At 41.2% G+C, this 23495-nt stretch overlaps 2 protein-coding genes across 2 annotated transcripts; one reads left to right on the top strand and one right to left on the bottom strand.

Annotated features, from left to right (window-relative positions):
* Positions 1 to 390: 390 nt before the first annotated feature.
* LOC135470756 (uncharacterized) lies at positions 391 to 6044 on the bottom strand. The gene is made up of 5 exons (XM_064749796.1): positions 5836 to 6044; positions 3042 to 3082; positions 1600 to 1665; positions 1201 to 1306; positions 391 to 502 (listed from the first exon to the last, which is right to left on the bottom strand). Exons 1-5 carry the CDS (start codon positions 6042 to 6044, stop codon positions 391 to 393), a joined length of 534 nt encoding a protein of 177 aa, XP_064605866.1.
* Positions 6045 to 8222: 2178 nt separating this feature from the next.
* Positions 8223 to 19036, top strand: LOC135470755 (uncharacterized). The gene is made up of 6 exons (XM_064749795.1): positions 8223 to 8273; positions 11416 to 11449; positions 12957 to 12976; positions 13673 to 13899; positions 14686 to 14771; positions 17145 to 19036. Exons 1-6 carry the CDS (start codon positions 8223 to 8225, stop codon positions 19034 to 19036), a joined length of 2310 nt encoding a protein of 769 aa, XP_064605865.1.
* Positions 19037 to 23495: the final 4459 nt, after the last annotated feature.

Genomic DNA, 23495 nt, shown 5'->3' with positions numbered 1-23495 from the left:
ACTGTCACCATATATCAACAACGGTTCATCATATCTGTTCCCAGGGCTTAACAGGAAAAAAAGAGAGTATACCAAGCGACAGAATACCGTTCCTTTAATCCGAATTACATTGTTTAGGAAGAATTTCTTACCCATACGTAGAATTTCAGTGGTGTAAATTCTATTTATTACAGGATAACTGGACCAAAAATTCACAAATCGTCTCTAAACTAAATTATAGAGACATCCAACTTATTTTCCAGCTTTTTGTCGAACTTTCTAGTGACCTGTACTGACATTTCTTTTGCCATTTCTACCCCAAGCCTGGCACAGGCATCCTTCAGACGCTGACTGCGATACATCTTGATAGTGTACTTCCACTTTAGACCTGTCTTGTTCTGTTCTGTCGTTTCATCGCATAGCGCACTTCGTCGCTCCTGACAGAGATTCCAGTGATTTCTGCCTTTGCATTTTGGTTTCCTTCACGACATCTGTCCAGTTTTTCCATAGATGCTCCAAATACCTAAACAGAATAAATCATCACAGAACGTAGAAATTCAAGAAAAATCTTTTCTGAATTAAAGTCACACACAACGACAGTGATTACAATAAGTATATTAATTATCAGTAGCATTTCTGGAGGATATTTGATCAATTTATTTATTTATTTCATTGGAGTGTTACGGTGTACTCAAGAACATGTCCCTTATACAAGGGGGGTGGGGAGCATTATGGTGGGAGGAAAAAGACAAGGGAAAACCCTCGACCATCCGGGTAGCCAGGTAGATGGCAGACCTTCTCACGTACGACCCGGTAGGAAGCCAGCATGAGCTGGACATCACAGCGATCGCATTGGTGAGAGGTTTCTGGGTTATTGTGCTGTAGTAGCACTCCATCTACTTGGTCACAACGGCTCTCTATACCTCATAAACACAAAGTTTCCGTTGCGTCTTTGGAGTCTTTGGATACTCGGTAAATTTAGCCCTTTTAAGAACCGTCAAAATAATATTAAAAAATCAAGGTTTTTCAACGGCCTTGAATTTTTCAAATTTTATTTAAGAACTTTTAATGACTTTCAAGAATCTGTCGGAATCCTGTAATAATCTAAACATTATTTAATAATTGAGGAATTTATCATTTAAATAAATCTGTATCATACTTTAAAAAACAACGCTAAATAAATAAAGTAATTATAAAAACATGTATAAGACAAAAGCGTACCTTTCATCCTCCATCTTATGTCTTAACTCTGCTGCTCTCTCAAATTCACGGAGAAGGTTTTCAGCCAGTTTCAAGTTTAGTTCTTTCCTGGATGGGTTAATATTTCCTGAAACAAAAACAAATTAAATATGTTTAAACATAATCTATATCATTCAAAGAGTTTTGAAAGTTACTACTTACTGTACTGCAAATTTAATTGAATATATATGACTTATGTGAAAGCGGAACGTTATGTTACAGTGATTACTTTACTGAGGACATTTGGGTAGAGCTAATTAGTCTGCTCATTGTCTTGGAATCAGCACTTTAAAAAAATGTTCCAGTAAACACATCATTCGCAAAACAGAAGTCTTTTGAAAGATTGGAATTAAGTAAATGTGATATAACTTATTCACCAACCTTTCAGCTCTTGTGTGGCGGGTTTTGTCCTGATACGGATTTTCGGCAGTGTGAACCTCAGGCCAGCTGTAGGTAAAACAAGAACAGGTATTCAGAGAATCCAAACAAAATGGTATTGTTGTTGTTGAAGACAAACTAATCAACATAATAGGGGAGTTTCTAGGTAAAAAAGTCCTACTGCATCGTGTGACCTGTCAAAAATGTTAGGCAACCATTGAAGGATCACATTTATTATAACATGGACGTCTGAAAAAAAAGTTTCACAAAAAGTGATTTCAGGGTAGACAAACGATGGAAAAAATTCCGGAGCTAAACGTTTGTGAACTTGAGAAGTTTCTACAGGAAAGAGGTGCCATTTGTGCCTTTGAGGGACAGTGAGACAAGTGACAGGTAAATTAATGGCTGCAAAGGTTGCCTATCATTTTTCTCAAGTCACATGGTACAGGAAGACTGTTTTACCTTCAATAACAAAAGAGTTCGAACTCGAAAATCCCCTATTATTATTGACAGTATGCCACTATGTTAGATATTGGTTACAAAACAATCACCTGCGCGATGTTTGCTGTTGGGGGTCTTCTGGCTAAGCTCTCTATTTCTTCCTGCGCTTGCCAGCAGTGGACGACAAAACGAAAGTCTTACTTCCGTGTTGGAAGTCTGCTGGAATTTAGCCAGTTAAGGAACTGAGAAACAAAACGTAAAAGGGACGCCGTGATAAAACATTTGGGCACATTGCGTATAAGAGAGAAAAATACAGTCGCTGTTGAGTACACCGGATATACGACATTGAAACTAGAACATGAATTATACATGCATGTGATCACGTTTAGCATGTATTCTCCACAGAAAACTAATCTTAGTGCCTATTCATTGAAAAATATAGATTTCAGTTTAAACCATGACTGCCCTGAAACCTGCCATGAAGAAAGAAATTTTTCCCGACACATTAATACATGAGGTCCAATTTCATAGAAGTTTATATTCGATATCACTCATGTTTTAAGTCTGTTTGTAATTAATGAATAGTGGAATAATTTTATGAAGACTAAAACATAAGACAGGAAAGAAAGTGATAAACTAGCCACAGAAGACACGTAGCTCAAACTAACAGTGCCTTTATGCAGAAAGCAGGCACCTAGCTACAAGCAGAAAAACCTAGCTCAAGAGGCGAGGTGCATAACAAAAAAGGGGCAGGAGGCAATTTCCACTGCCTATGTATTAACATTGCGCCTGAGAAAAAAGTGGCAAGGTTGGGCATGGTCCTGAGCACCTCTAAAAACCCTGACTAGGGGTTAGTTCTACTGTATAGCTCTACCTAAAGGCTGCCTTTAGGTAGGGCTAAATACAGTAAGGCTAGCTTGGGGCATGGTAAGGTACAGGACTGAAAAGAAAGATGTTTTGGGGGAATCACGGGAACAGTTTTGATTCCTTGACTTAGATTTTACTTGTCAAAACATCTGATGTGTTCCAGATGTAGAAATCCGTCCTGCAACAAGTAGACATATTACATACACCCTAAGGATTCCTTCGTCGAAAAATTGTTGAGTACGACGTTAAACCCCAAGCACTCACTCACTCACTCACTCGATATTCTGTGCCAATAACTGCAATATGTTTATGTATTCTGTGGTCATTTCTGGAAAGTCAAATTGTGGATATCTTACTGTGAACTTTGTACATGTTCTGTTATCAAAACTTTAAAAACTGACATCATGAATTGTCCATACTCAAAATATGACATAGATTCTGAATAAGCACAAATCTAAGAGCAGAAAACACGTAACACACACTGAAGAGAAAAAACTAAATGTTGGTTAAAGATTTGTGTTAGTTCTTGGACACCATTGCTTTATTGATATCGCTTTAGGCTTAAGAGAATGTTTGCAGTAATAATAGTTTGGTGTTAGATCAAGTCACGCTTGTTGAAACAGCCGAGTTCGATTTGAAATCGATCTCCGCTGTTTCAACAGGCGTGAGGTCTAGGATTTAAGCTGCAAGTCTAACTAGCCAGCAGGACCAGTATTCTCAGAGTTCTACTGGTCCGACCGTAAGTTTACTGGTCCTGACAAAATGAAAAGGGCACGCTTGATTCGGCCATAACAAGCACTTTAATAAAATGGCTCATTTGTGTGGAAACGAATCATTGGGTGTTACAACTTCAGGTCTTCCTTGAAACAAAGCATTTCCTAATTTTGCATTTACAAATTACATGAGCTCATAAGTACTGTATTTCAGCTTAAGTTTCATCTTTGGTATGTAAAATCCACTTGCTGCAGCACATGTACAAACCTTAAAGTGACACTTCTGATGCTAACACATAACTTTTACTGATAAGAAATTAATCAAACTTTACACAAAAATCTTCAAGTGGCCATATGAGGTGTATAAATCAATCACAACCAGGCAAAATGTCTCACTTGAAAAATGCTTGAAAAATCCAGTACTATATGTAAGTGATTTTTCCTCATCAGCAATGTGGCAATTGTTTTGCTATGAATAATTAAAACAAGTCCATAACAAGCGCTAATGTATTAGCAGTAACTGTAAGCACAATACTTCAATTATGACTGCAGACAGTGAGCTGCTGTGTATCGCCACATGTGTTGTTGTTGCTGATTTATTTTAGCGGTTAGAGACATACAAATCGATAATTTGTATTGGGGGTGTGTACGTGATACGATATACATACGATGAGAGAGGCTGTTTTTTTATTGACTGTACTTGCCTTTCAGTCAGATCACCTTTCCGACGCGCCCGATACGGACACAGACCCCTATTACAACTTCCGTTTTTCGGGAGTGTAATTCTGTGTATTTTATGGTGTAAAGTCTTTTTTTGGTTCCGGCCTGCCGTCTTTGGTGTACAGGCGCATGCTTCGTATCAAAATGATCGCCATTGTCTAAGTTTGGGCAGGTATGAGTTTTTATGATGAAAGTTTGAAATTCTGGGCGAGACAGGTGGCGTTTCTAGCTACCCCTGCCGGCATAGAAAGGTTCAGATTTGGACGGTCAACCTATGTCAAGATTTTTATGGCTTTTTTTTCACAGGCTGGGCCAGGTATGCACCAAAGCTTAATGGCCGCGGAATGTTTGGGACTGAGCTACAGCGCTAAACGTTAACTTTATCGCTGATGGAAAATTAATGAGGGTCTGTGGCCATACATCGCTCGGGGGTTTCTGCACTTCAAACTTCCTTTTCATAATGGTGTCGACCGGAACTCTTCGTACACCGCTCGGGTGTTTCCGTGTACCAAACTGCGACCAGTGTGGAACAGAACCCCGCCATCGTGTGACGAGGGCGACTGCAGTTTTTCAGCAAGCCGCACTCCATGTATGAGTGACATTTATGCCGCCGATGTACGAAAAAACATCTCACGTCCCGATTTCTAAATAAAACAAAGACTTATCACTGAAAGCGTTTGTATTTTCCACTGGCTCGTCGGACCAGTGCTTTGCAAATCAACCGGTCCGACAGAAAATCCACTGGCCTCGCACCACCGAACCAGCGCTAATTTCGAGCTCTAGCACTGTGGAAATTGCAAAACAATAAATGTTTTTTCAGTTTCCACAGTGTTAGACACACTTCAAAAATTACAAACGAGCAAATTTTTCTTTAAATCACACGCATGCCATGATTCAAACAATTTTTTTCTGAAATCATAAATGCACGAAAAAGAATTGATCAAAATCAGCTGAAATTTCTTCTGCAAACGGACTCCACTTCGTAAAATGATCTTTTGTTTGGGACATTTTGCTCGAAGATTACATACTTTGAAAATTCTTATTTCCTATAAAATCAGCTGATGGGGCGATTTCCCTGAAGCGGTAATACTTTATTGTTGTTTAGGACGTCAATCGCTAGTTACGACATGCCTTTGTCTTGTAAGCGATCCTGCCACTAACAGTGACGTCATCCATTCGTCTGCTGAGGTTAGTGAAGTGATGATTAGTCAGTAAACGAATAGGTGTGGCTACATGTGTATCAAAATACATATATACTGTACATGTAGATTTATAGCTCTGTAGATTGGATATGTAGGTCTAATTTTGTTACTAGTCTAGCCCGCTTTCCCTTAACAGATGACTCATTGACAAAATGACTGCAGCAATCGGTTTTGCCTATTTTAGTGTTGGTATGTATTAGAACAGAAATTCTTAATTATGCAAATGCTCGATTATCAAGTTCCGCTCGGAGGAAATGGCTGGCCCAGGATTGTGTCACTTAGGAATAACGACTCACTGAGATTTCTTGGACTTCTTGGGCAGAAGAACAGACTGGATGTTTGGCAGAACTCCTCCTTTGGCAATGGCCACTCCAGACAGCAGCCTGTTCAGCTCCTCGTCGTTAAGAACGGCCAGCAGCAGGTGACGAGGGATGATGGTCCTCCTTTTGTTGTCTCGGGCAGTGTTTCCAGCCAGCTCCAACACCTCAGCGGTCAAGTATTCCATCACAGCGGCCAGGTAAACGGGAGCTCCGGCACCGACACGGTTAGAGTAGTTCCCCTTTCTCAGAAATCGGTGGATACGGCCTACAGGAAACTGTAGGCCGGCCCTTGATGAGCGGGTTTGGCTTTTTCCACTTTTCGCCTTTCCTCCTTTACTACGTCCAGATATCTTCAGCCTTAAGACAAGCCTGTCCTTCGTAGTTCGATGTGAATACGAAGGATAACTGACTGCTCTACGTAATCTTTTATACTCTCTGGGGGCATTCTGCTGTTTTTAGATGCATTGTTTTTGCCAAGCGTTTCAACCAACCAGCAGAGGATATAATTGTTGCACCACCCAATTAGAGGTAGATTAAATGTTTTCTCTTAGGTTCGCGCTTTCGTGTAAGTATTTTTTTGACGTTTTCTCAGTTCATGTATGGTCAACCTAGCAGACTATTTATTTAGTTACCACACGAGACTGCTTAGTCCTGATTAATCTCGACAATTTGTAGGCTGTACACGATTTTTTATGTAAGCTTGATTGTTAGATCACGTCTTCGACAAAGGCTTCCAAAAACTTAAAATAGAAATAAATCTTATATAACTTATATTGATTTAAAAGGCATGTAGACCTAATTTGTAGATACCAATCAGTAGTTACGATCGATAATGCATGGAGAAGACTAGTATACACACATATGAATATCACATCGGAAGAAAGGCTATCCAAAACTGCCTTAGAAAATAGTTTACGTCACTGTTTAAGAATTTTCCCAAATAAATTAAAGTGCATTACTTTATTTTAATAACAACGCAACACTGCCCTGTGAACTCAAGAGACGCCATATAATCAATATTTCCCTTTCAAGTAAGCATAGGCTACATGTCGTGTACTGACTGAAGGCCACTTACGGCTTAAGCTGACTTTTTTTCAAGCCAAAAACATTTCTTACGACGTCGCTTGGGCTCACACGATAGTTTGTTACTCGCAATAGGAGACCAAGTTATGAAACAGTTTTAATATCTATAAATCCAAATTAAAAAAAACGTGTTTTCTTGAACAGTTTTCAGGTCCTTTCCTCTGATATAAACTTCATTTTTACATACACTATTCTTTAAACACTAATCGAGGTCGTTTTTCGGGACCGTGGGTTTGGGGCAAAACATATACTACACACATACACTGAAACTAAAAACACTCTAATTCATGTTGTCAGGGAAGGAGGAAACTGTTGTTTGTACTACTTTTCACTACATAAGCTATAAGGTGGATAAACTAGCTATACACACGCTGACTGTACACACGTACACTAATTATGGGGACTTGGGTACCGATGTCTACTTGTAAATCAAACATTGTGTATACACATAGATAGTCGCATGTAAACTTGGACGAGATCCCGGAATCAGGGTGAATCTGTTTCATGACTTTGTAGATGCAGATGCCGTAGTTTTCCTTCCTTTTCCTTCGCTTCTTTTTGCAGACTTTTTTCATAGCTTTCTTTGCTCCTTTGGAGCCGGTTGGTGCTTATAGGGTGCCACGGCGGTACAGTTGCTGTTCAGTGCCGTTGAGTGACGTGCCGCAGAGGCGATCGGCCTTTTATAAGGGAAATCCGGCTTCTGAAGTTGGAGAAAAAAGCAGAGCGCGGACCAAATAGAGACGGGTAAAACGGTCGGTTTTCATTGGCTGATGTGTTTTCATACAGACTGACTGTGCATTGCCTATCGAATGCCTGCATAACTTAAACAATTAATTTGAATGCGTTATAGGTTAGTGGTTTGAATTAACTTAGCCCAGGTGTGAAACGCTGAAATACACTGGCATATATTTTGTCTGTATTAAAACCGTAGAGTGGTGGGAACCACTTTACAACGAATGTAACTTTCAGCCTTGAAATTCCTATACAGTGTATATGCAATAATATAGACCTAATACATGTATGGAATGGTTATATAGGCCTATCAACGACATTTAAAACGCCGCCTAAAATTCACAAACATCAGTGCTAGGTATAGCAGCCTATTCTCCTTGAGCAGCACATCATACCATACCACTGGTATGTAGACCTACAAGAAAGAAAATCCCTATATGACCAAACTGAGGTTATCAGCAAACCGAAGGTTTTAGCGCATGCAGGTAGTTTTAGGAGCATTTTCATGTATTCCGGTTGTCAACATGTGTATTACATATAAATGTAGGATGAAGGGGAAGGAGACGGAGGGGAGTATGAATGTGCGGCGACTCATTGAGGTAGGGGTAGGACAGTGAAAGTAAACTGGCTAAACTGTGAATTCGCGTAGTGCTTTTACGTATTTTACACCTATAATCTGAACAGTTAAGGCGTTCTGGGGGCGCTGTGAGCACCACGCACCTGGACATCTAGAGACGATCCCAACATAGCCAGCCACACAGCCCAGTCTTACCTTCCTATTCCACTGGCCCTTTTTAGGGCCAACCACATCCCCGAAAGAGAATGGTCTAATCTGAGCATACAGTATTTTAATAAGAGGGAAAACACACACACACACACACACACACACGCACACGCACACGCACACGCACACGCGCACGCGCACGCGCACGCGCACGCACGCACGCACGCACACACACACACACACACATACACACACACACACCCACCCACCCACCCGCGCACGCACACGCACACGCACGCGCACACAACACACACACACACACACACACACACACACACACACACACACACACACACACACACACACACACACACACACACGCACGCACGCACGCACGCACACACACAATATTAGTTTTCTTGGTGAAATATCATCATATTTTTGGATGTTGGGATACGAAGCATGCGGTCCACACAATGCTATATATATTATTGTCCATAGGACATGTCGTTAAAGGTATGTTTTTTTAAAAATCATTTCAGTAAACAAAAAACCCTGAGTCGGATACCAAACTTGTGGTCCGCCCAATGATATACCAACAGATCGTTGTCATGTGTGGTAGGTGAGGATTCAAACGTATTGACAATACAGTTCAAGAAACGTCTTCGAGCGAGCTGTAATAAGATATACAAACAATATTGTCCTCACACGGCTGTATCGAAGCTTTGTACAGGTCGGGGGTTCCATTTCCAATGGTCCGTGCGGATATCTATCTAGCTTTCCAGTGCCCAAACAAGCTCATGTAAGATCAAATGTAGTTGTCCGAGTCAAAGTTCGGGCTGAGTGGCTTGGCTAGAACCTGACATCCTCCCACGTGCAAAGCCATGTAGTTAATGTAGACATGTTGAAAAGTAAAGGGGTTTTGAGAGTACATTCCGTCAAACGCAATGTTCCATAGCTCATAAACAAGTCTAGTCCCTGGGCACGTAGAAATATTTGGTCAGGACAGGACGGATCGGGTAATTGGCTGGGGCTTGAAATCAGCAGATCTTTTACTCTCGCCTTCAGCGACTTCACACGCGGATGTTAAGGCAAACGCGTCTTGGCAGGCGTGCGGCGCACTGGAATGCACACGTTGTTCAACAAATAGCGCTCTTATAAAAACAAGTCACAGTGATATAATTGAAGACATACAGCACAGAGAGTAAAACCAGAGCAGCGACGACAGTCTGATAGCTCGTAAATGGTCACACGTAACTGGCGAAATACGCCCTCTTGTCAGTTTACCTCAGTCAGGGTTTTATTCAAATTGTTCATGTAAATGCATAAATGGTAGCAATTTACACGCCTCCAGCAACATGGCTTAAGCAGAATTAGGTAAAAAAAATGCAGGGATGTTAACTGCAATTTGTTAGACGTCACTGGTCTAGAAATACTCAAAGTGCTTTGCTGTCATCACATTTAACATTCAATTAAAACAATGCAAAGGAACCACATCCCGGGGATGCTTATTTATGCATTAATGCCAGGGACTGCCGTTTCCTAAACCTGGCGTTCCTGTTGCCCGCGGTATCTATCTGAGCGGGCGTGCCCCCATATCACAAACCACAATGTGGGTGTCTATGGCATTCTTTCCTTAGGTCAGCAGAGCCTCGATGTACGCACGATAGGGATACATGTTGGTGGAGGCACTGATTACCTTGTCCAAGTAAGTGTCCTGATCCCCGCATCTTTTAACCGTGGCTAAAGCTCACGGCTTGAGGAAATTTAAAGCTCAGCGTATACTTTTGACGACATTTGTCATACCCCAAGACGATCTAATCTGCCACGGGTTTAACAAAGCCTTTGAGGTTCTTCATCAGTTCGGTGTTTAGGATAATTTCTCTCTGGCAGGAATATCTTGTGGGTACGGTCTTGCCAAAGTACACCAAACAAGACCGCGTCGTGGCCTACATTGTACCACGATCGTGGGTACAGTATTTCCGCCAGTCCACATTCTCACTCACCGGACAAGATGAATCAGTTGAGGGAGCTGTGTGGTTGTAATGCACCAGAGTATTTCCGCGGAAAATAGTTGAGCGAACAATTACTGGGTAGCATCATATAAAACATGCTGTTCACAGAACTTCTCGGAAAGTTAACTAACCTTACTCTGTAAGGGGTGGAGGCTTAATAAGGGTTCCAGCGCTGTGGTGGGGACAATGCCAGGCGTGGAACGTAAGCCAGAGTAACGCATGCGTCACCTACCCGGGGTCGTGAAGCGAGCCTGTGTCGTATTCTTTTGTGGGTTTCTCAGAACATGCGTGAAGTAAGACGAATTTTCTTAGACGTCCATGGGAATAGGTGTTGGGACGGTTAGGGTCGTCGGGGTGTCCATGGTACCACTTTTGGACCCAGATTCCTCACCTGTGGAAGGTTGCGCCGTCTTATCCTCTGTCCCGTTTGCTCTTTTCTGTTGTGGCCCGCGTGGATTATGGCGGTGTTGGTGGTGGCGGTTGTGGTGGTAGGGTCGTGAGAGGGCGTGGAGTTACTCGTTGCTGGCATTGGTCTTGAAATGTCAGGCAGCTTTTCAGGACGTGTTGGTACCGTCGAATCTTCTTTCTTTTAAAATGCCATCTATTTCCCCATCCAATGCGTTGAAGGCTTTGACGGTAGAAATGACCAGGTTCTTGTCGTGAATCAACCCATCCAACAGCCTGTGTTCGACCAGGGACATCTTTGGAAACTTCTTTTGGAAGAAGATGTCTGTCACCGGTGGTGATTGTGGTGGTGTGGTCCAGGCTAAACGCTGATTGAAAACGCATGGAGCAACGTCCTGTTCAACTGATCTTGAAGGACTTGCAGCGCAGACTGTTCTTGGGTAAGTACGGCATCGAGTTCCCAAACAAACCCATCTACCAAAAGACTGGTGTATCCCAATCATGGGCGGTGTATCCCAATCAGGGCGGTTGCGGCATCTTTGTTTTCTCGCAGACCTTGCATGCACTGGTGTAACCCCTTAGGCAATCGTGGCCTAGGCTGTGACGGAGAGAGTGGGTAAAAGTTTAATACGTTGCACATCCGTTGCAGGCACCTAAAAATTGAAACTAGCTGGAGAGGTTAAGCCACTTGGGCAAGTGGTACATTTTGCCCCGCTTTTTCTTCTCCACTGGGTAGTAAGTCTCCGGGGATGGAGTTCCTTCTCGTAAAATGCCCCCCCCCCCCCAACCACTCCCCTTTGAAGGTCTTCCAACGCATAGACCGCAGGCTCCTGGATGGCGCCGAACTATGTGGGAGACTTCTTGACTACAGTTTGGGAGGTAGAATTTCAAGAAAATCCCCTTGACGAGATCTCCCACGTCATAGCGGTAATGTCGACCGTGCCGAGGGCGGGTGGAACTTTTTAACCAGGTTAGTAACTTTGTTATCGTTCTTGTTGTGACGGTGATGGGTGCTTGACGGATACTGCGATGGTTGACCCGATTGTTCCCGCGTGTTGTTGCGATTGAACCGTTGGATTACCAAGGCTATGGAAGAACATCCCGTTCTCCTTTAAATATGATGAAAAGGGCTGATTGGGAAATTCTTTTCCCTCGTCAATTTGTAGAACAAGGCGGTACACCCGCTTTTGAAAATGGTCTTAAATGCGTCGATGAGAATATCCCCAGTCTTGGTGCGGATGGGCACCACCCAAGCGTATTTAGAAGGAATGTCTATACACATCAACAGGTAACGATACCCATCGTTGCATTTGGCAAAGGTACTCATACCCTCCAGCCGTATACGCCTCCTGTTTGGCTAGACAGGCCTTCACCGACTGTGTGCTCAGGTGCCGCCTGGGATAACGGCTCCACTCTATGCGATCAGGCTGGTAGTAGAATTGGTGTAGGAAGATGCCTGACACTGGGTGAGGTTCCGGGGCGTAATGATGGGTCGCGTGGACGTTGGAGGACACTCAGTTTTAGTAAGATGGTGTGGTAGCAGTAGTTGAGGATTGTATTAGGATTCTCCACACGGTTACATAAATCTTTCGTGAACACACGGAAGACGGTGGAACCCACCTCATTCACGTGACGGTCTTCGAACATGGCACGTACCAGGTGTTTGTACCTAGTACAAATCCATCATTCAAAATGACTACCCCTCTAACTTCGGAACACCATGGGCATACCTGTCAACAACAACAACAACAACAGCAAACACAGCATCTTATATATTTCAATTATTTTACTTGCCCATCATAAAACAAACTACAGGAAGTGGAGAAACGAAAAAACAAGTCACTCATCATGGTCAGCAAAGATTAATACGATGTCAAAGTTGAAATGTGTGGTCAAAGTGTAGTGCATGTTCAAAGTTCAAACCGTGGTGAACGTTTCAAACAAACAAAAAAAAAACAATCACAAAGTTCTATTCGCCGTTAAAGTTCAGAGAAAACATCTCAGATCTCCAAAGTTCAGTAGGTCACTCATGTAATGGTGGATATTGACGATACAGGTGTCACCGATATGCACACCGTCGAAATATTCCATGTTCAAAGGGGAGACAGTGTCCCCCTGGTGGATTCAATGGTGGATAGTGGTGGTGGTGATATCTTCCGCCTGTTTTAACTAAAAAATTGTAAAATGTCCTTAGTCACCAGGTGTGGTACACATTGCCATCTTAAATGAACATAGCAAAAGACAACAACAACAGCAGTTAATTATGCTATACTTTGAAACATGGATTTAACCGACAAAACAAAACATACCTAGGTATAAGGTTATCAGTAAAAAACAAAACAAAACAAGAACGTTACTTACTTACATCTTTGACAGGATACGCCCTAAGTAAAGTCCGCTGAACGACGGATTGCCTTTCAGAATGTGAGTGTCTTTGATAACCTGTCAAACTGTCAACCCATTTGTCTGTTTCCACTTTAGCCTGGAAACTGGTGAGCACTTTGTCCTGGTTTAAGCCCTGGGAGCCATCCATCTCGTCGAAATCGATAATATCCAGTGGGTCCAGGCATGAGTGGTGCTTCTGACTGGGATGGTCTATTTTGCAACCGTGACACCGCTGTTGCATCACTTCCAACACCAAAGGTCCGAGGCGTTCATCAACAATAATCCCACATCAAGGTTTCTAAGGTCTCGTAGTCCTTAGGAACCAATTGAGGCGTCGGGGGACGCGTTGTTGGCGTGCAGCTGCTAGCGTGCCCGTGGGTTGTTGATAACAGTACGAGTGGAGGCATGGGTAGCGCTACTGGCGTCGGTACGCTGAGGTTTTGTCTGGAAAGACATTGTCCTACCATAGGCAGAGCCTCCAGCAATGTGTGTAATACCCCCTCCCCCAAAACCCCCTGAAGAGTACCACATAGTCACCGGGTTGGGCATGTTGGCACACTTACAAACTAACAAACACATCCTTGGTAAGACGAGTGAGTCCCTCTCCGTCAACCGTAGGTGGAGCGTTGGCTGGCGTGGCGTGGACGGCTTTACCTTTCATTCCCCCTTGAAGCTGCAGATGAAGGCGTCCACCGGGTAGGGTGATCTCCTTTTGGTAACGCTCCCCAAAGTTTTAAGATAAAAGGTGACGTTACTCCCTCGCACCTGGATGCGGAAGCCTTTGGTGACGTCAGTGTTTGATAGGGTAGTAACAGGCGGTCAGCAGTTCCGCTTCTTCGGAGGCATTGGCTGAGAAAACTTAGCCTTTTTCTCATCAGCCTGTGTCGTACTGACGTCTTTTTTCACACATGAGGAACTGCCTGTCATCGCATGTTTGGTCTTCTGCATGGTGAAACGGTAGTAAGACTGAACTGTGCAAGCTTCAAAGGGCAAGTGACGAGACTGGGCTGCGCATCGCTTTATATAATCAAATACCATGCTGTGATACTGCGGACTATGACGTCATACCATGATGTCATCGCACGTGCTCGCCCTATCTACCAATCATAACGCGCCATTTACAACCCAGCTGCCCTTTCATCGCCCTCCGACATCACCCTTAAGAATAACCCAAAGGCGGTGTAAGTAATCTGATGTACTATTTACGATAACCCTTAGATTGTATAGGTTAGCTGGGGTAAGCCGTAATCGTGTAAACAGTGAAATATGACCTCCACAATTATTATTCTTAGGATTAGTCAGGATTTGGACAGCTTTGCTCTCAGTGTGCCTGTTTTGCTAGGTGTATTTGTTAGATCAATAGTTATGAGCTGCGCAATACGTTATGTAAAGGTGGAATCATTTGCATTATCTGCGTAACTAAAAACCGAGACACCGGCAAGCTCTCATAAGGCCACCGCAGTGGATTATATATGCATTCAGATACAAGAGTACAAGTGCTGCAGTGCGGGTAGTTGAGGGTTATATGAACAATCAGAGACTGGAACACTACCAAGTCCCAGCTGTTGGTAAGCGTTTGCAATTGTTATATGTCTGTAGGTATATATAGAAATGTCCATGACTCACTAGTGTTTGACCCATACGATAGCGGGTCAGTTCTATGGGTGCAGGAACCCAGGGTGTTCGGCGTAAACCACTGACCTTTAATAAGTTACTGACAAACTTTCTCACATGAGGCATACCAGATAAGTGTGGTCTTCAACGGCTATACAAGCGTCAAGAGGGCACCACGAATAGTGAGAGATACGGTGGGGGCGACTCACACCGAAAATGTGATATAGCCATTCTAAAATGTGAGGTAAAAATGCTAAGATATGCTGAAATGCTAAGCCCTTTTCGATATCTGAGGAATGTGTGTTTTTGTCTCAGAAACTGCTTTACTGTCACTAGAAGCCCTTTGGAAGATCCGAGAAATGTGGCTTTGTCAAAGTTTGTTACGTCACCATTGCCTTACCTGCTTACACAATCTTTCGCTATTCGGTACTGCACTTCCTTTGGGTCTTTGGCAAGTGTGAAATTTATGTACTTCACATTTATTCAAGACATGTTTGTGTTTAAGTAATTCCATAATAATTAAATTTAGTGGATACACAAAAAACGTATGTGATGAACTCTAACACAACAACTTGAATTGTTTCATTCAACACAGAAAGGTTTTACCCACATACAAACGTCTTAAGAAAGTCTTTAAAAATGGTACTTGTTGCTGCCTTCGCCTTGCTCTCAGCAGTAAGAGGTTAGAGCAAGGAAACAGGACTGGTTGGCCCGGTGTCAGTATAATGTGACTGGGTTGGCTATCATGTCTGGTGTCTTCGGCATGATACTTTAGTGGCGGCAGCACTCGTCGTCATAGGACTGAAAAACTGTTATGTACGACGTTAAACCCCAAGCATTCAATCCTTGCAAATTCAAAGATGTGTTAAATGCTTTGCTTTTTTAAAATTTTCTATACAGACCTGTATGTGTAAGATTAAAAAACTTAATCTTACAAAAAAAATTAATCATAAACCTTAAAGCATTCCGATACACATCATTCATATACGGGTTATACTCTGAGACCGAGCGGGTCACGACAATAGGATACTGTGTAGGGTATATTATCCCATCGGCCGTCCTGGGCGGAAATGCTCAAAAGTGTATTAGAGCCTAATCCCGGTATTAACTACAGGCTAAAATATTATTTACTGTGTATTGGAATGAGGCTGGTATTAAGATTCAAGTCTGGGTTAACTTATATACACCTCTGAACTACTGGCTCCTGGTACCTTAGCATAAGTCTGTTATAAAGGATGTAAATAACTGGGCAAGGCCACATTTTTCAATCCCTATGGCTAGCATAACAGGCCTGTCCTACACAATACAAGGTAACCATTCGAAAACTCCACGTTTTGTTTGTCTTCTCCGGTTTAGTCACAGTACAGAAAAATGAAAGAAGATAGTTCACCGTGAATTTATGTCATACCCCTCCCATGCATGTATATACGATATGAAATGAAATATATACATATACCTCATTTGAAATGATATATACGATAAAATGGATATTTGAAAACTATAAAGGAAAAGACAAGGTAAAAACACATCACAGAAACCAAGTCTTTAAAACAGTTACTCTGTTTGAAAAAATCTGATTTCTCGAACAAAAAACAATGCATTCTGAAGGTGAGATGAAACAGCCTTTCATGAAACTGCAATGAGCACAGTTTATATTCAAGTGTAAAATATATATTAAGTAAAGTATGTCATTTAAAACCAGATTCAAGTATACAAAAATCAGCGCTTCATCTTTTAAGCCGTTGCATGAATACATTTGTTCATTGCGAGAATAAATGACCATCTATATACCTTTTCTCTCTTTTATGGCACTATATATTCTAGATTTATTGATTTATTTAATCTGGTGTTTAAGATATACTGAAGGATTTGTCTTTTACGACAGTGGTCCTTTTATTGAATGGAGGGGGTGGTGTGTGACCGGAGTGGCAAGGCTCCTGACAAACCTGACTTAAAGCCGCAGCCACGACAGCAAAAGCTGTATTCGAACACGCGACCTCAACAATTAACAATTTTTTAATCATATGACGACTAGAACTGTATGTACTTGTGTCTGCTTGTGGCAGGTCGAGTCCATGCCGCTAAAATATCATGACGAAGACACCAGGCATGACATTCCACCAAGTCAAATTATACTGTCCCCAGGTCAACTACTCATGTTTCCTTGCTCTAACCTCTTAGTGCTGAGCGCCAAGCGAGGCAGCAACAACTACAGTTTTAAAGAGTTTCGTATAACCCAGGTTTGATCACTGGGTCTCTCGACTCCGACGCTCTAACCATTAGGACATCGAATCAGTCGGGTGTACTCATTTTTTCTTCTTCTTCAGGATCCATACGACCGGTGGATGGATGTGAAGTGGGAAGCTTAACCATGAAAAAACGGCTTGTTTTCTTGAGTTTCCTTGTCTTCGCTGTAGTGATGCTTTATTGGTTGTCTTCAACGATGCTGGTCATATCACCTCTCACACACTGGGTCCGTGATCAGAGATATCAAGTGCGCAAACCCGGCTGTATAATTCCTGCACTGCATCCATACGACGAGTCCATCGTGAAATTTATCAAACATTTACCAGATTTACGCTGTGACAAGGGTCATGTGTCATTCACCTTCCAAGACGGAAGATGGCTAAGAGTCAACAAATCACTCGACTTTTCGTACAACATCAGCTATTGTTCGTTCTCCGTCCTCAAGCGAAGACCAAACTCTGACAACGGTTTCATTATCTCCAAACCTGTTAAATTTGAAAAGGATTTCAAAGTATCAGATGACTTTTTGTCGGTAAGCTGTTACAATCAGACAAATAAGGAAATTTATAAAAATTGTTACGCGTTTGCTGTCCCCAAGAACGTTTCTGAAGAAAACCGCACCGTGGTGTCAGCACCGGAGATCGATTCCCAACCACCGCCAAACGTCCTATTAGTGGGGGTGGACTCCATGTCAAGGCTCAATATGATTAGACAACTGAACAAAACTTATCACTTTTTGACCGAGACGCTCGGGAGTGTTGAATTCCATGGCTACAACAAAGTCGCCGATAACACGTTTGTCAACGTGGTGCCTCTACTTACTGGCAAGTTTGTGCATGAAGTACCGTCAAGTGGAAAGAAAATACATGTGGAGAAATATGAATACATGTGGAAGGAATTCTCCAAAGCCGGATACCTTACACTTTTGGCTGAAGACCACCCACAAATTGCCACGTTTAACTACCTTAAGCCCGGTTTTCCTAAACAGCCCACTGATTACTATCTAAGACCTTTCAGTTTAGCCATGAGCCAAAATGGCGATCTGTGGAATAAGTATGGGTGTTTCGCGGGCCGCGCAGAGACAGGCATAGTCCTGAGCTATCTGTCCGATGTTCTTGACTTAAAACAGGACAATTCCCTCTTTGCTTATACCTTTCTAACCAGAATGAGTCATAATCATGTCAATCATGTCGGTAGGGTTGATTATATTTATCTGGAGTTCTTCCAAAACCTGAAACGCAAAGGTATTTTGAACAATACCATTTTGTTTTTCTTCGGCGATCACGGAATGCGCTGGGGTGCCTTACGTAATACTTATGTTGGAAAGATGGAAGAACGGCTGCCGATGCTGCTGTTATATTTACCTCCTTGGTTCAAGTCCAGATACCCCCAGGTAACAAACAACGTACATATCAATGCTCATAGACTTACTACTCCCTTTGATATTTATTATACTCTGAAGGACATAGCCTCAAGGAGGTTTGATGGCGCTTCGGACCTCCAGGAGGGTCGACGGGGGTTCAGTTTGTTCAGAAAGGTTCCAATAAGTAGGACGTGCGAGGAGGCAGAGATTGCTCCTCACTGGTGCACCTGTCAGTCACAGGTGGAAGTCCACGCCCAGGACAAAACTGTCATTGCTGCAGCCAAGTGGTGTATAGAACACTTGAACCGTATCACCAATAGCACTAAGTGCGCGGTTCTACATTTAAAGGCCGTCAACAGAGCCTGGCGATTTTCAGTCAGTTCTTATCTGAAAAACAAAGAGAATAAAACATTGACTCATTATCAGATCATGTTCTCATCTGTGCCCGGTGATGGGTTATTCGAAGCAACAGTTCGCCAAGTTGAATCCAAAGACATTTTTAAATTGACAGGGGAGATGAGCCGTATTAACAAGTACGGGCAGCAATCATATTGTATCAACAACGCAAATCTGAAAAAGTTTTGTTATTGCAGAGAGCCTCTCCAGTAAACAGATTTTTTATGTTATATGTTTGAGATTTGTTAAATAATTGTTTTTGGTTGATCATAAAATAAGGTTTATTGTTCTATACCAGATGACTTAAATCTACAACAAAACCTAATGTATAAACCTCTTGCGTCTTCGAGTTGCATAAATGCCTTAAAAATACCTTCGTTGATCATATTTATGGTTTTATATTCTATAAGAACATTATATATGTGAATACATGGGCACTACCATGCGCGCGTAGAATACACAAAGTAGTCATGTAGTTGCACACTTAACTCTTCAATGAATGGGGATCCGATTTCCTCCCACCATAATGCTGGTCGCTGTCGTATAAGTGAAATATTCTTGAGTAAGGCGTAAAAACACTAATCAAATAAATACATAAATCAAGCAATGGAGATAACATTGTATAACTTACAAAAATTTTCCGTGTACACGAGTTTACAGTGTTGCGCTATTCGACCAGGTGGGTCACTGTGTGGAACGTTAGCAAAATCTCACGTCGATAAAGGGCCAGAACTGGCTATGGGCCAATGCGAACGCAACCAAACCCGGCCTACTGAATGATCTCTAAGCACCACGTGCGTTTATTTACACGTTCCAAACGCGAAACACCTGGCTCTCCATGTCAGTTGTCAGAGGGCTTCGGCGCGTGTGGATTTCACTCCAGGGGTATATGGAAACAGATGAACCCCCGGAGTCACGACATATTCGGTCTTGTATGTTTGGTATATTAACCAATCAAATCAAAGTAGACAGTGCACGTCCGCGCATGCCAGAGAGGCAGGCTGACATGCAGGCCATGCAGCAGAGTTGGTTCTCGAGTGGGGTCGTTCAGCGGGAATAACTCTAAAAGTAGTCCCATCAGCAGTTCAAATTGCTATGCATGGGGTGCACCAGTTTGTACTTAAGTTGGAAAGCTCACTGCTATATGCGAAAAGCAGATCCGAGCCTTCGGTATATATAGCGCCACCATTTTTGTGCTGAGCAGGCTTTCTGCTCAATCAGCCCGAAAGAAACCACCAGTATGCTTGGAGGTGGCAAAGGTCAATTTAACCCAAAGTCTATTTCAGACGTGCATTGAGGTTGTTTTAACAGGGTCGATTATAGTGTATCTCTGTTGGCATTGTTTGTAATATTTTGCATTTTTTCAAAAATTCTACATTTATTTCACAGTTTTGCGCCTTGCTTTTTTGGCTTGTTTAGACCTGTGGTTCTGTTTTTGTTTTCAACTTTCCCCCTGTATTGTCAATATCTTTCAATTATGTATATATATAGTTAAGTAATAAATAACAATTCATATATAGTCATTCCATATATAGTCTGTTACAAGGCTTTGCGTTATCAACGTAGTTAAACGTTTCAACCTGCAGTGTTGTAATCGTATCTTCTGACGGACGTCCGATAAACTATTCCTTTATTGACTCGCCAACGGCAAGATATGTACTATATCCACATCACACAGAAGTTATTGCCGTCATTAATGCAGCTTACTGTTCACAATATGCTGGATACTTGTTCAAGTTTTGGTCTTCATTTACATGTACATGTATTCGTTTCTCCTGTGTCGATATATATTTTGCCATATGAAGTTTGATAATGCGGAGCCTTGCTTTGCATGATATTCTTCATCTTTCGTCTCTTTGGTGCAGACGTCTGAATAGTACATTGCTGGATACATTATTTCCTGTAATAAATACAAATTGTTGACATTAATATTTCAAGCGTCTTATTTTTTTAATTCATCTTGGAGTATAAACTAAAATACATGGGTACATTATCAAGGTTACTGAGTGCCTTTTGAAATAAGTCCCTGTCTTCTAATTACCGTTATCCAAGCAACAGGCCTGTGGCTTATTCCACAAACACTTTTGACCAGATTACCAATTATAAACTGGAGAAAGATGAACACTGCGCGAGCTTTCCCTTTCATGTTTGTTTGAGTGATGTTGAATATCACTTTCAACGTTGCACCATTTATACGCCATCTTCTTGTAAAAGATCGTATGTGTGATGTATAATATATAGTACTGCAACACTACACCATTCCTAATAGATCACAGGTTCGAAGTATACGGACAATTCTGTACTTGCCCTATCCTTTCAGTGCCAATAGGAATTTACCAAAATATCCCAAGTCATTTGCCTGATTTGACTCCAGGTCTCCCGCTTAAGAAGGGAATACTTTTTCACCGTCTAATAATATATTAAAACTTACAATTTTCTGTCAAGTTGCCATATGGTTAGTATAAAAATTTGTAAACAACTATATGTTAATTGATATTTTATTAAATGCGAGCAAAGTAATATGCCTTCTGAAGTTACCTCCCCTGCACCGTCATGTTATTTACCATATACCATGTGGATGGGAGAATTGTTCCCCCTGAAGTTAAGTTACAAGGCGGGTTATTTTAAGTAGAAAGGTATTTGTTGACCTTGAGCCCACGGACTATAGAGCAGTAACAGTCCAGTTCTTCACTTGTTTCTGTGTTTGAAAATGCGTCCTATAAAGTTTGATAATACATGCATTTAACTGCATGCTTCAAAAAATTCGTTTCCGTTCTGGTGCCCAAGTTATGTGGAATGGCCAGACCGATTTGACTTCTATTTCTTTGATTTCATTTCATTTGATTTTCTGGAGTCATTATTTTACTTGGTCTGTTATTTAGTATAGGTGTTTTAATATATATCAAACACCTACAAAGGATATAGAAAAATACAGATATTGCATATCTTCTGGAGAAATTCAAGCTCTCTTTATATGTTGGTTGTGCTCTGTAATTAGAATGTAATTATTAATAAGAAATGTGATTATGCCTTAAAAGGAACACTGTATACAAATTATCTATTTCACTTAGAACAAATGACAATATAAATCGCGCTAAATGTGATTAAAATTTGAATAATATATTTTTTGTAGCAAAGATTTAAGTAAGGAAGCTGAAAACAGTATATGAACGAATATTACTCTCTATTGTGTGAATTTTGCAGAATGCATATTTTCTGAATGGTGGCAGAACAGATAATGTTCTTTCTACAGTACCATTATGTTATATGTGACATACTTGTTTTGCATGTTATTCCAACAGAATGATTTTATGAATATAATGAGACAGGGTGTTGTCTAATACTTTGTTATAGTGACACAATCTTTTCTAGCATGACCTAGAAACATAATATTTCAGCCAATTTAATAGCTATTTTTTTTGTTGTTGTTTTTTGTTGTTGTTGTTTTTTTTTGCATACTTGTCAATTTCTGATATTTTAGGAGCATGAGAGAGAGATACTAGTAAATTTATATTGTAGAAATACCCATAAAATCGAATGATCGGTCTCTCGTAATGGTCGGTGTCTTCTAATTTATTCATTTTTTTATTCTGGTTTTATTCTATATAGTGACTAGCTTTAATTTACACACATTTTTTCAATCCCCAAGCTCCCAGTCTAAAACTGTAGAGTGTGGTTATCATTCAAGGATGGTGGGCACGTGAAAACTTATCCTCCAATGAAAAGCAACATTTCTGCTTTCTATTCGGTCCGCGCTGTGGATTTTCCTACAACTTCGCAAACCATGCTCGCCATATAAAAAGCTGATAGCCTCAACTGCGCGTGAAAACTCGATCAAAAAGGGCTCATATTGAAAGTCAGTTAAAATGTTTTGCGTGTTTATAGTTTCATTGTATGTCTATATCTTTCCGATAGCAGCGGATTTGAAAAGTGAACTCGATTAATATTTAAAGAAAAGTAAGCTATATATGATTGTAAATATGAAGTTTTACATCGGCCCTGGAAGTACGACCCTGGAAAATTGTCCAAGAAAATAAGTCCAAGATTGTTTTATTTTTTTAATTCAGTTATACACTCTCTACAAGTCAGAGGATTTATAGACATTCAAAAAGATTGATCCCATGGCTTCTCATTTTGTGAACCGTTGCAAGTGGCATGACGAAAATCTTTTTGGTTTGAAAATAGTTCCACATATAATTAAGTATAAGTAGCCTTCACTCAGTACTTGATATGTAACCTACATGTATAGGCCTACATACTTGAAATGAAAAAGTGCATCCATATACAGAAAGTAGAAATATGATATTCACCCGGAAGTGTTTGCTCTCAGGACGCTACCGTGTATAAGCTTAACTCGTCAGGGTCCTTTCTTAAACAAACAACTTAATCAGGTAGGCGTTGATGGCCTTTCTTCTGATGTCATCCTTATATATTATACGTAGGCCTATACTATTCTTTTAAATATTCCCCATGCATTCTCAGTTGTAAATGTCATCTATAAATTAGGTCTACATATGTTTCAAGTTAAATATAGCTTTTATTTTATGTTTCTGGAGGGCTTTGTCGAGGACGTGACCTCAGCATGAGGCCCACAGAGAGTTAATATACATGTAAATAATTGCTGAGATTGATTTGGAGTCTGGTTCCGTATCGAAGATAAATAATCTCCTAT

This window comes from Liolophura sinensis, chromosome 7, assembly GCF_032854445.1.
Source record: "Liolophura sinensis isolate JHLJ2023 chromosome 7, CUHK_Ljap_v2, whole genome shotgun sequence".
Lineage (NCBI taxonomy): Eukaryota > Metazoa > Mollusca > Polyplacophora > Chitonida > Chitonidae > Liolophura > Liolophura sinensis.
This window is presented reverse-complemented; position numbering and strand designations above follow the sequence as displayed.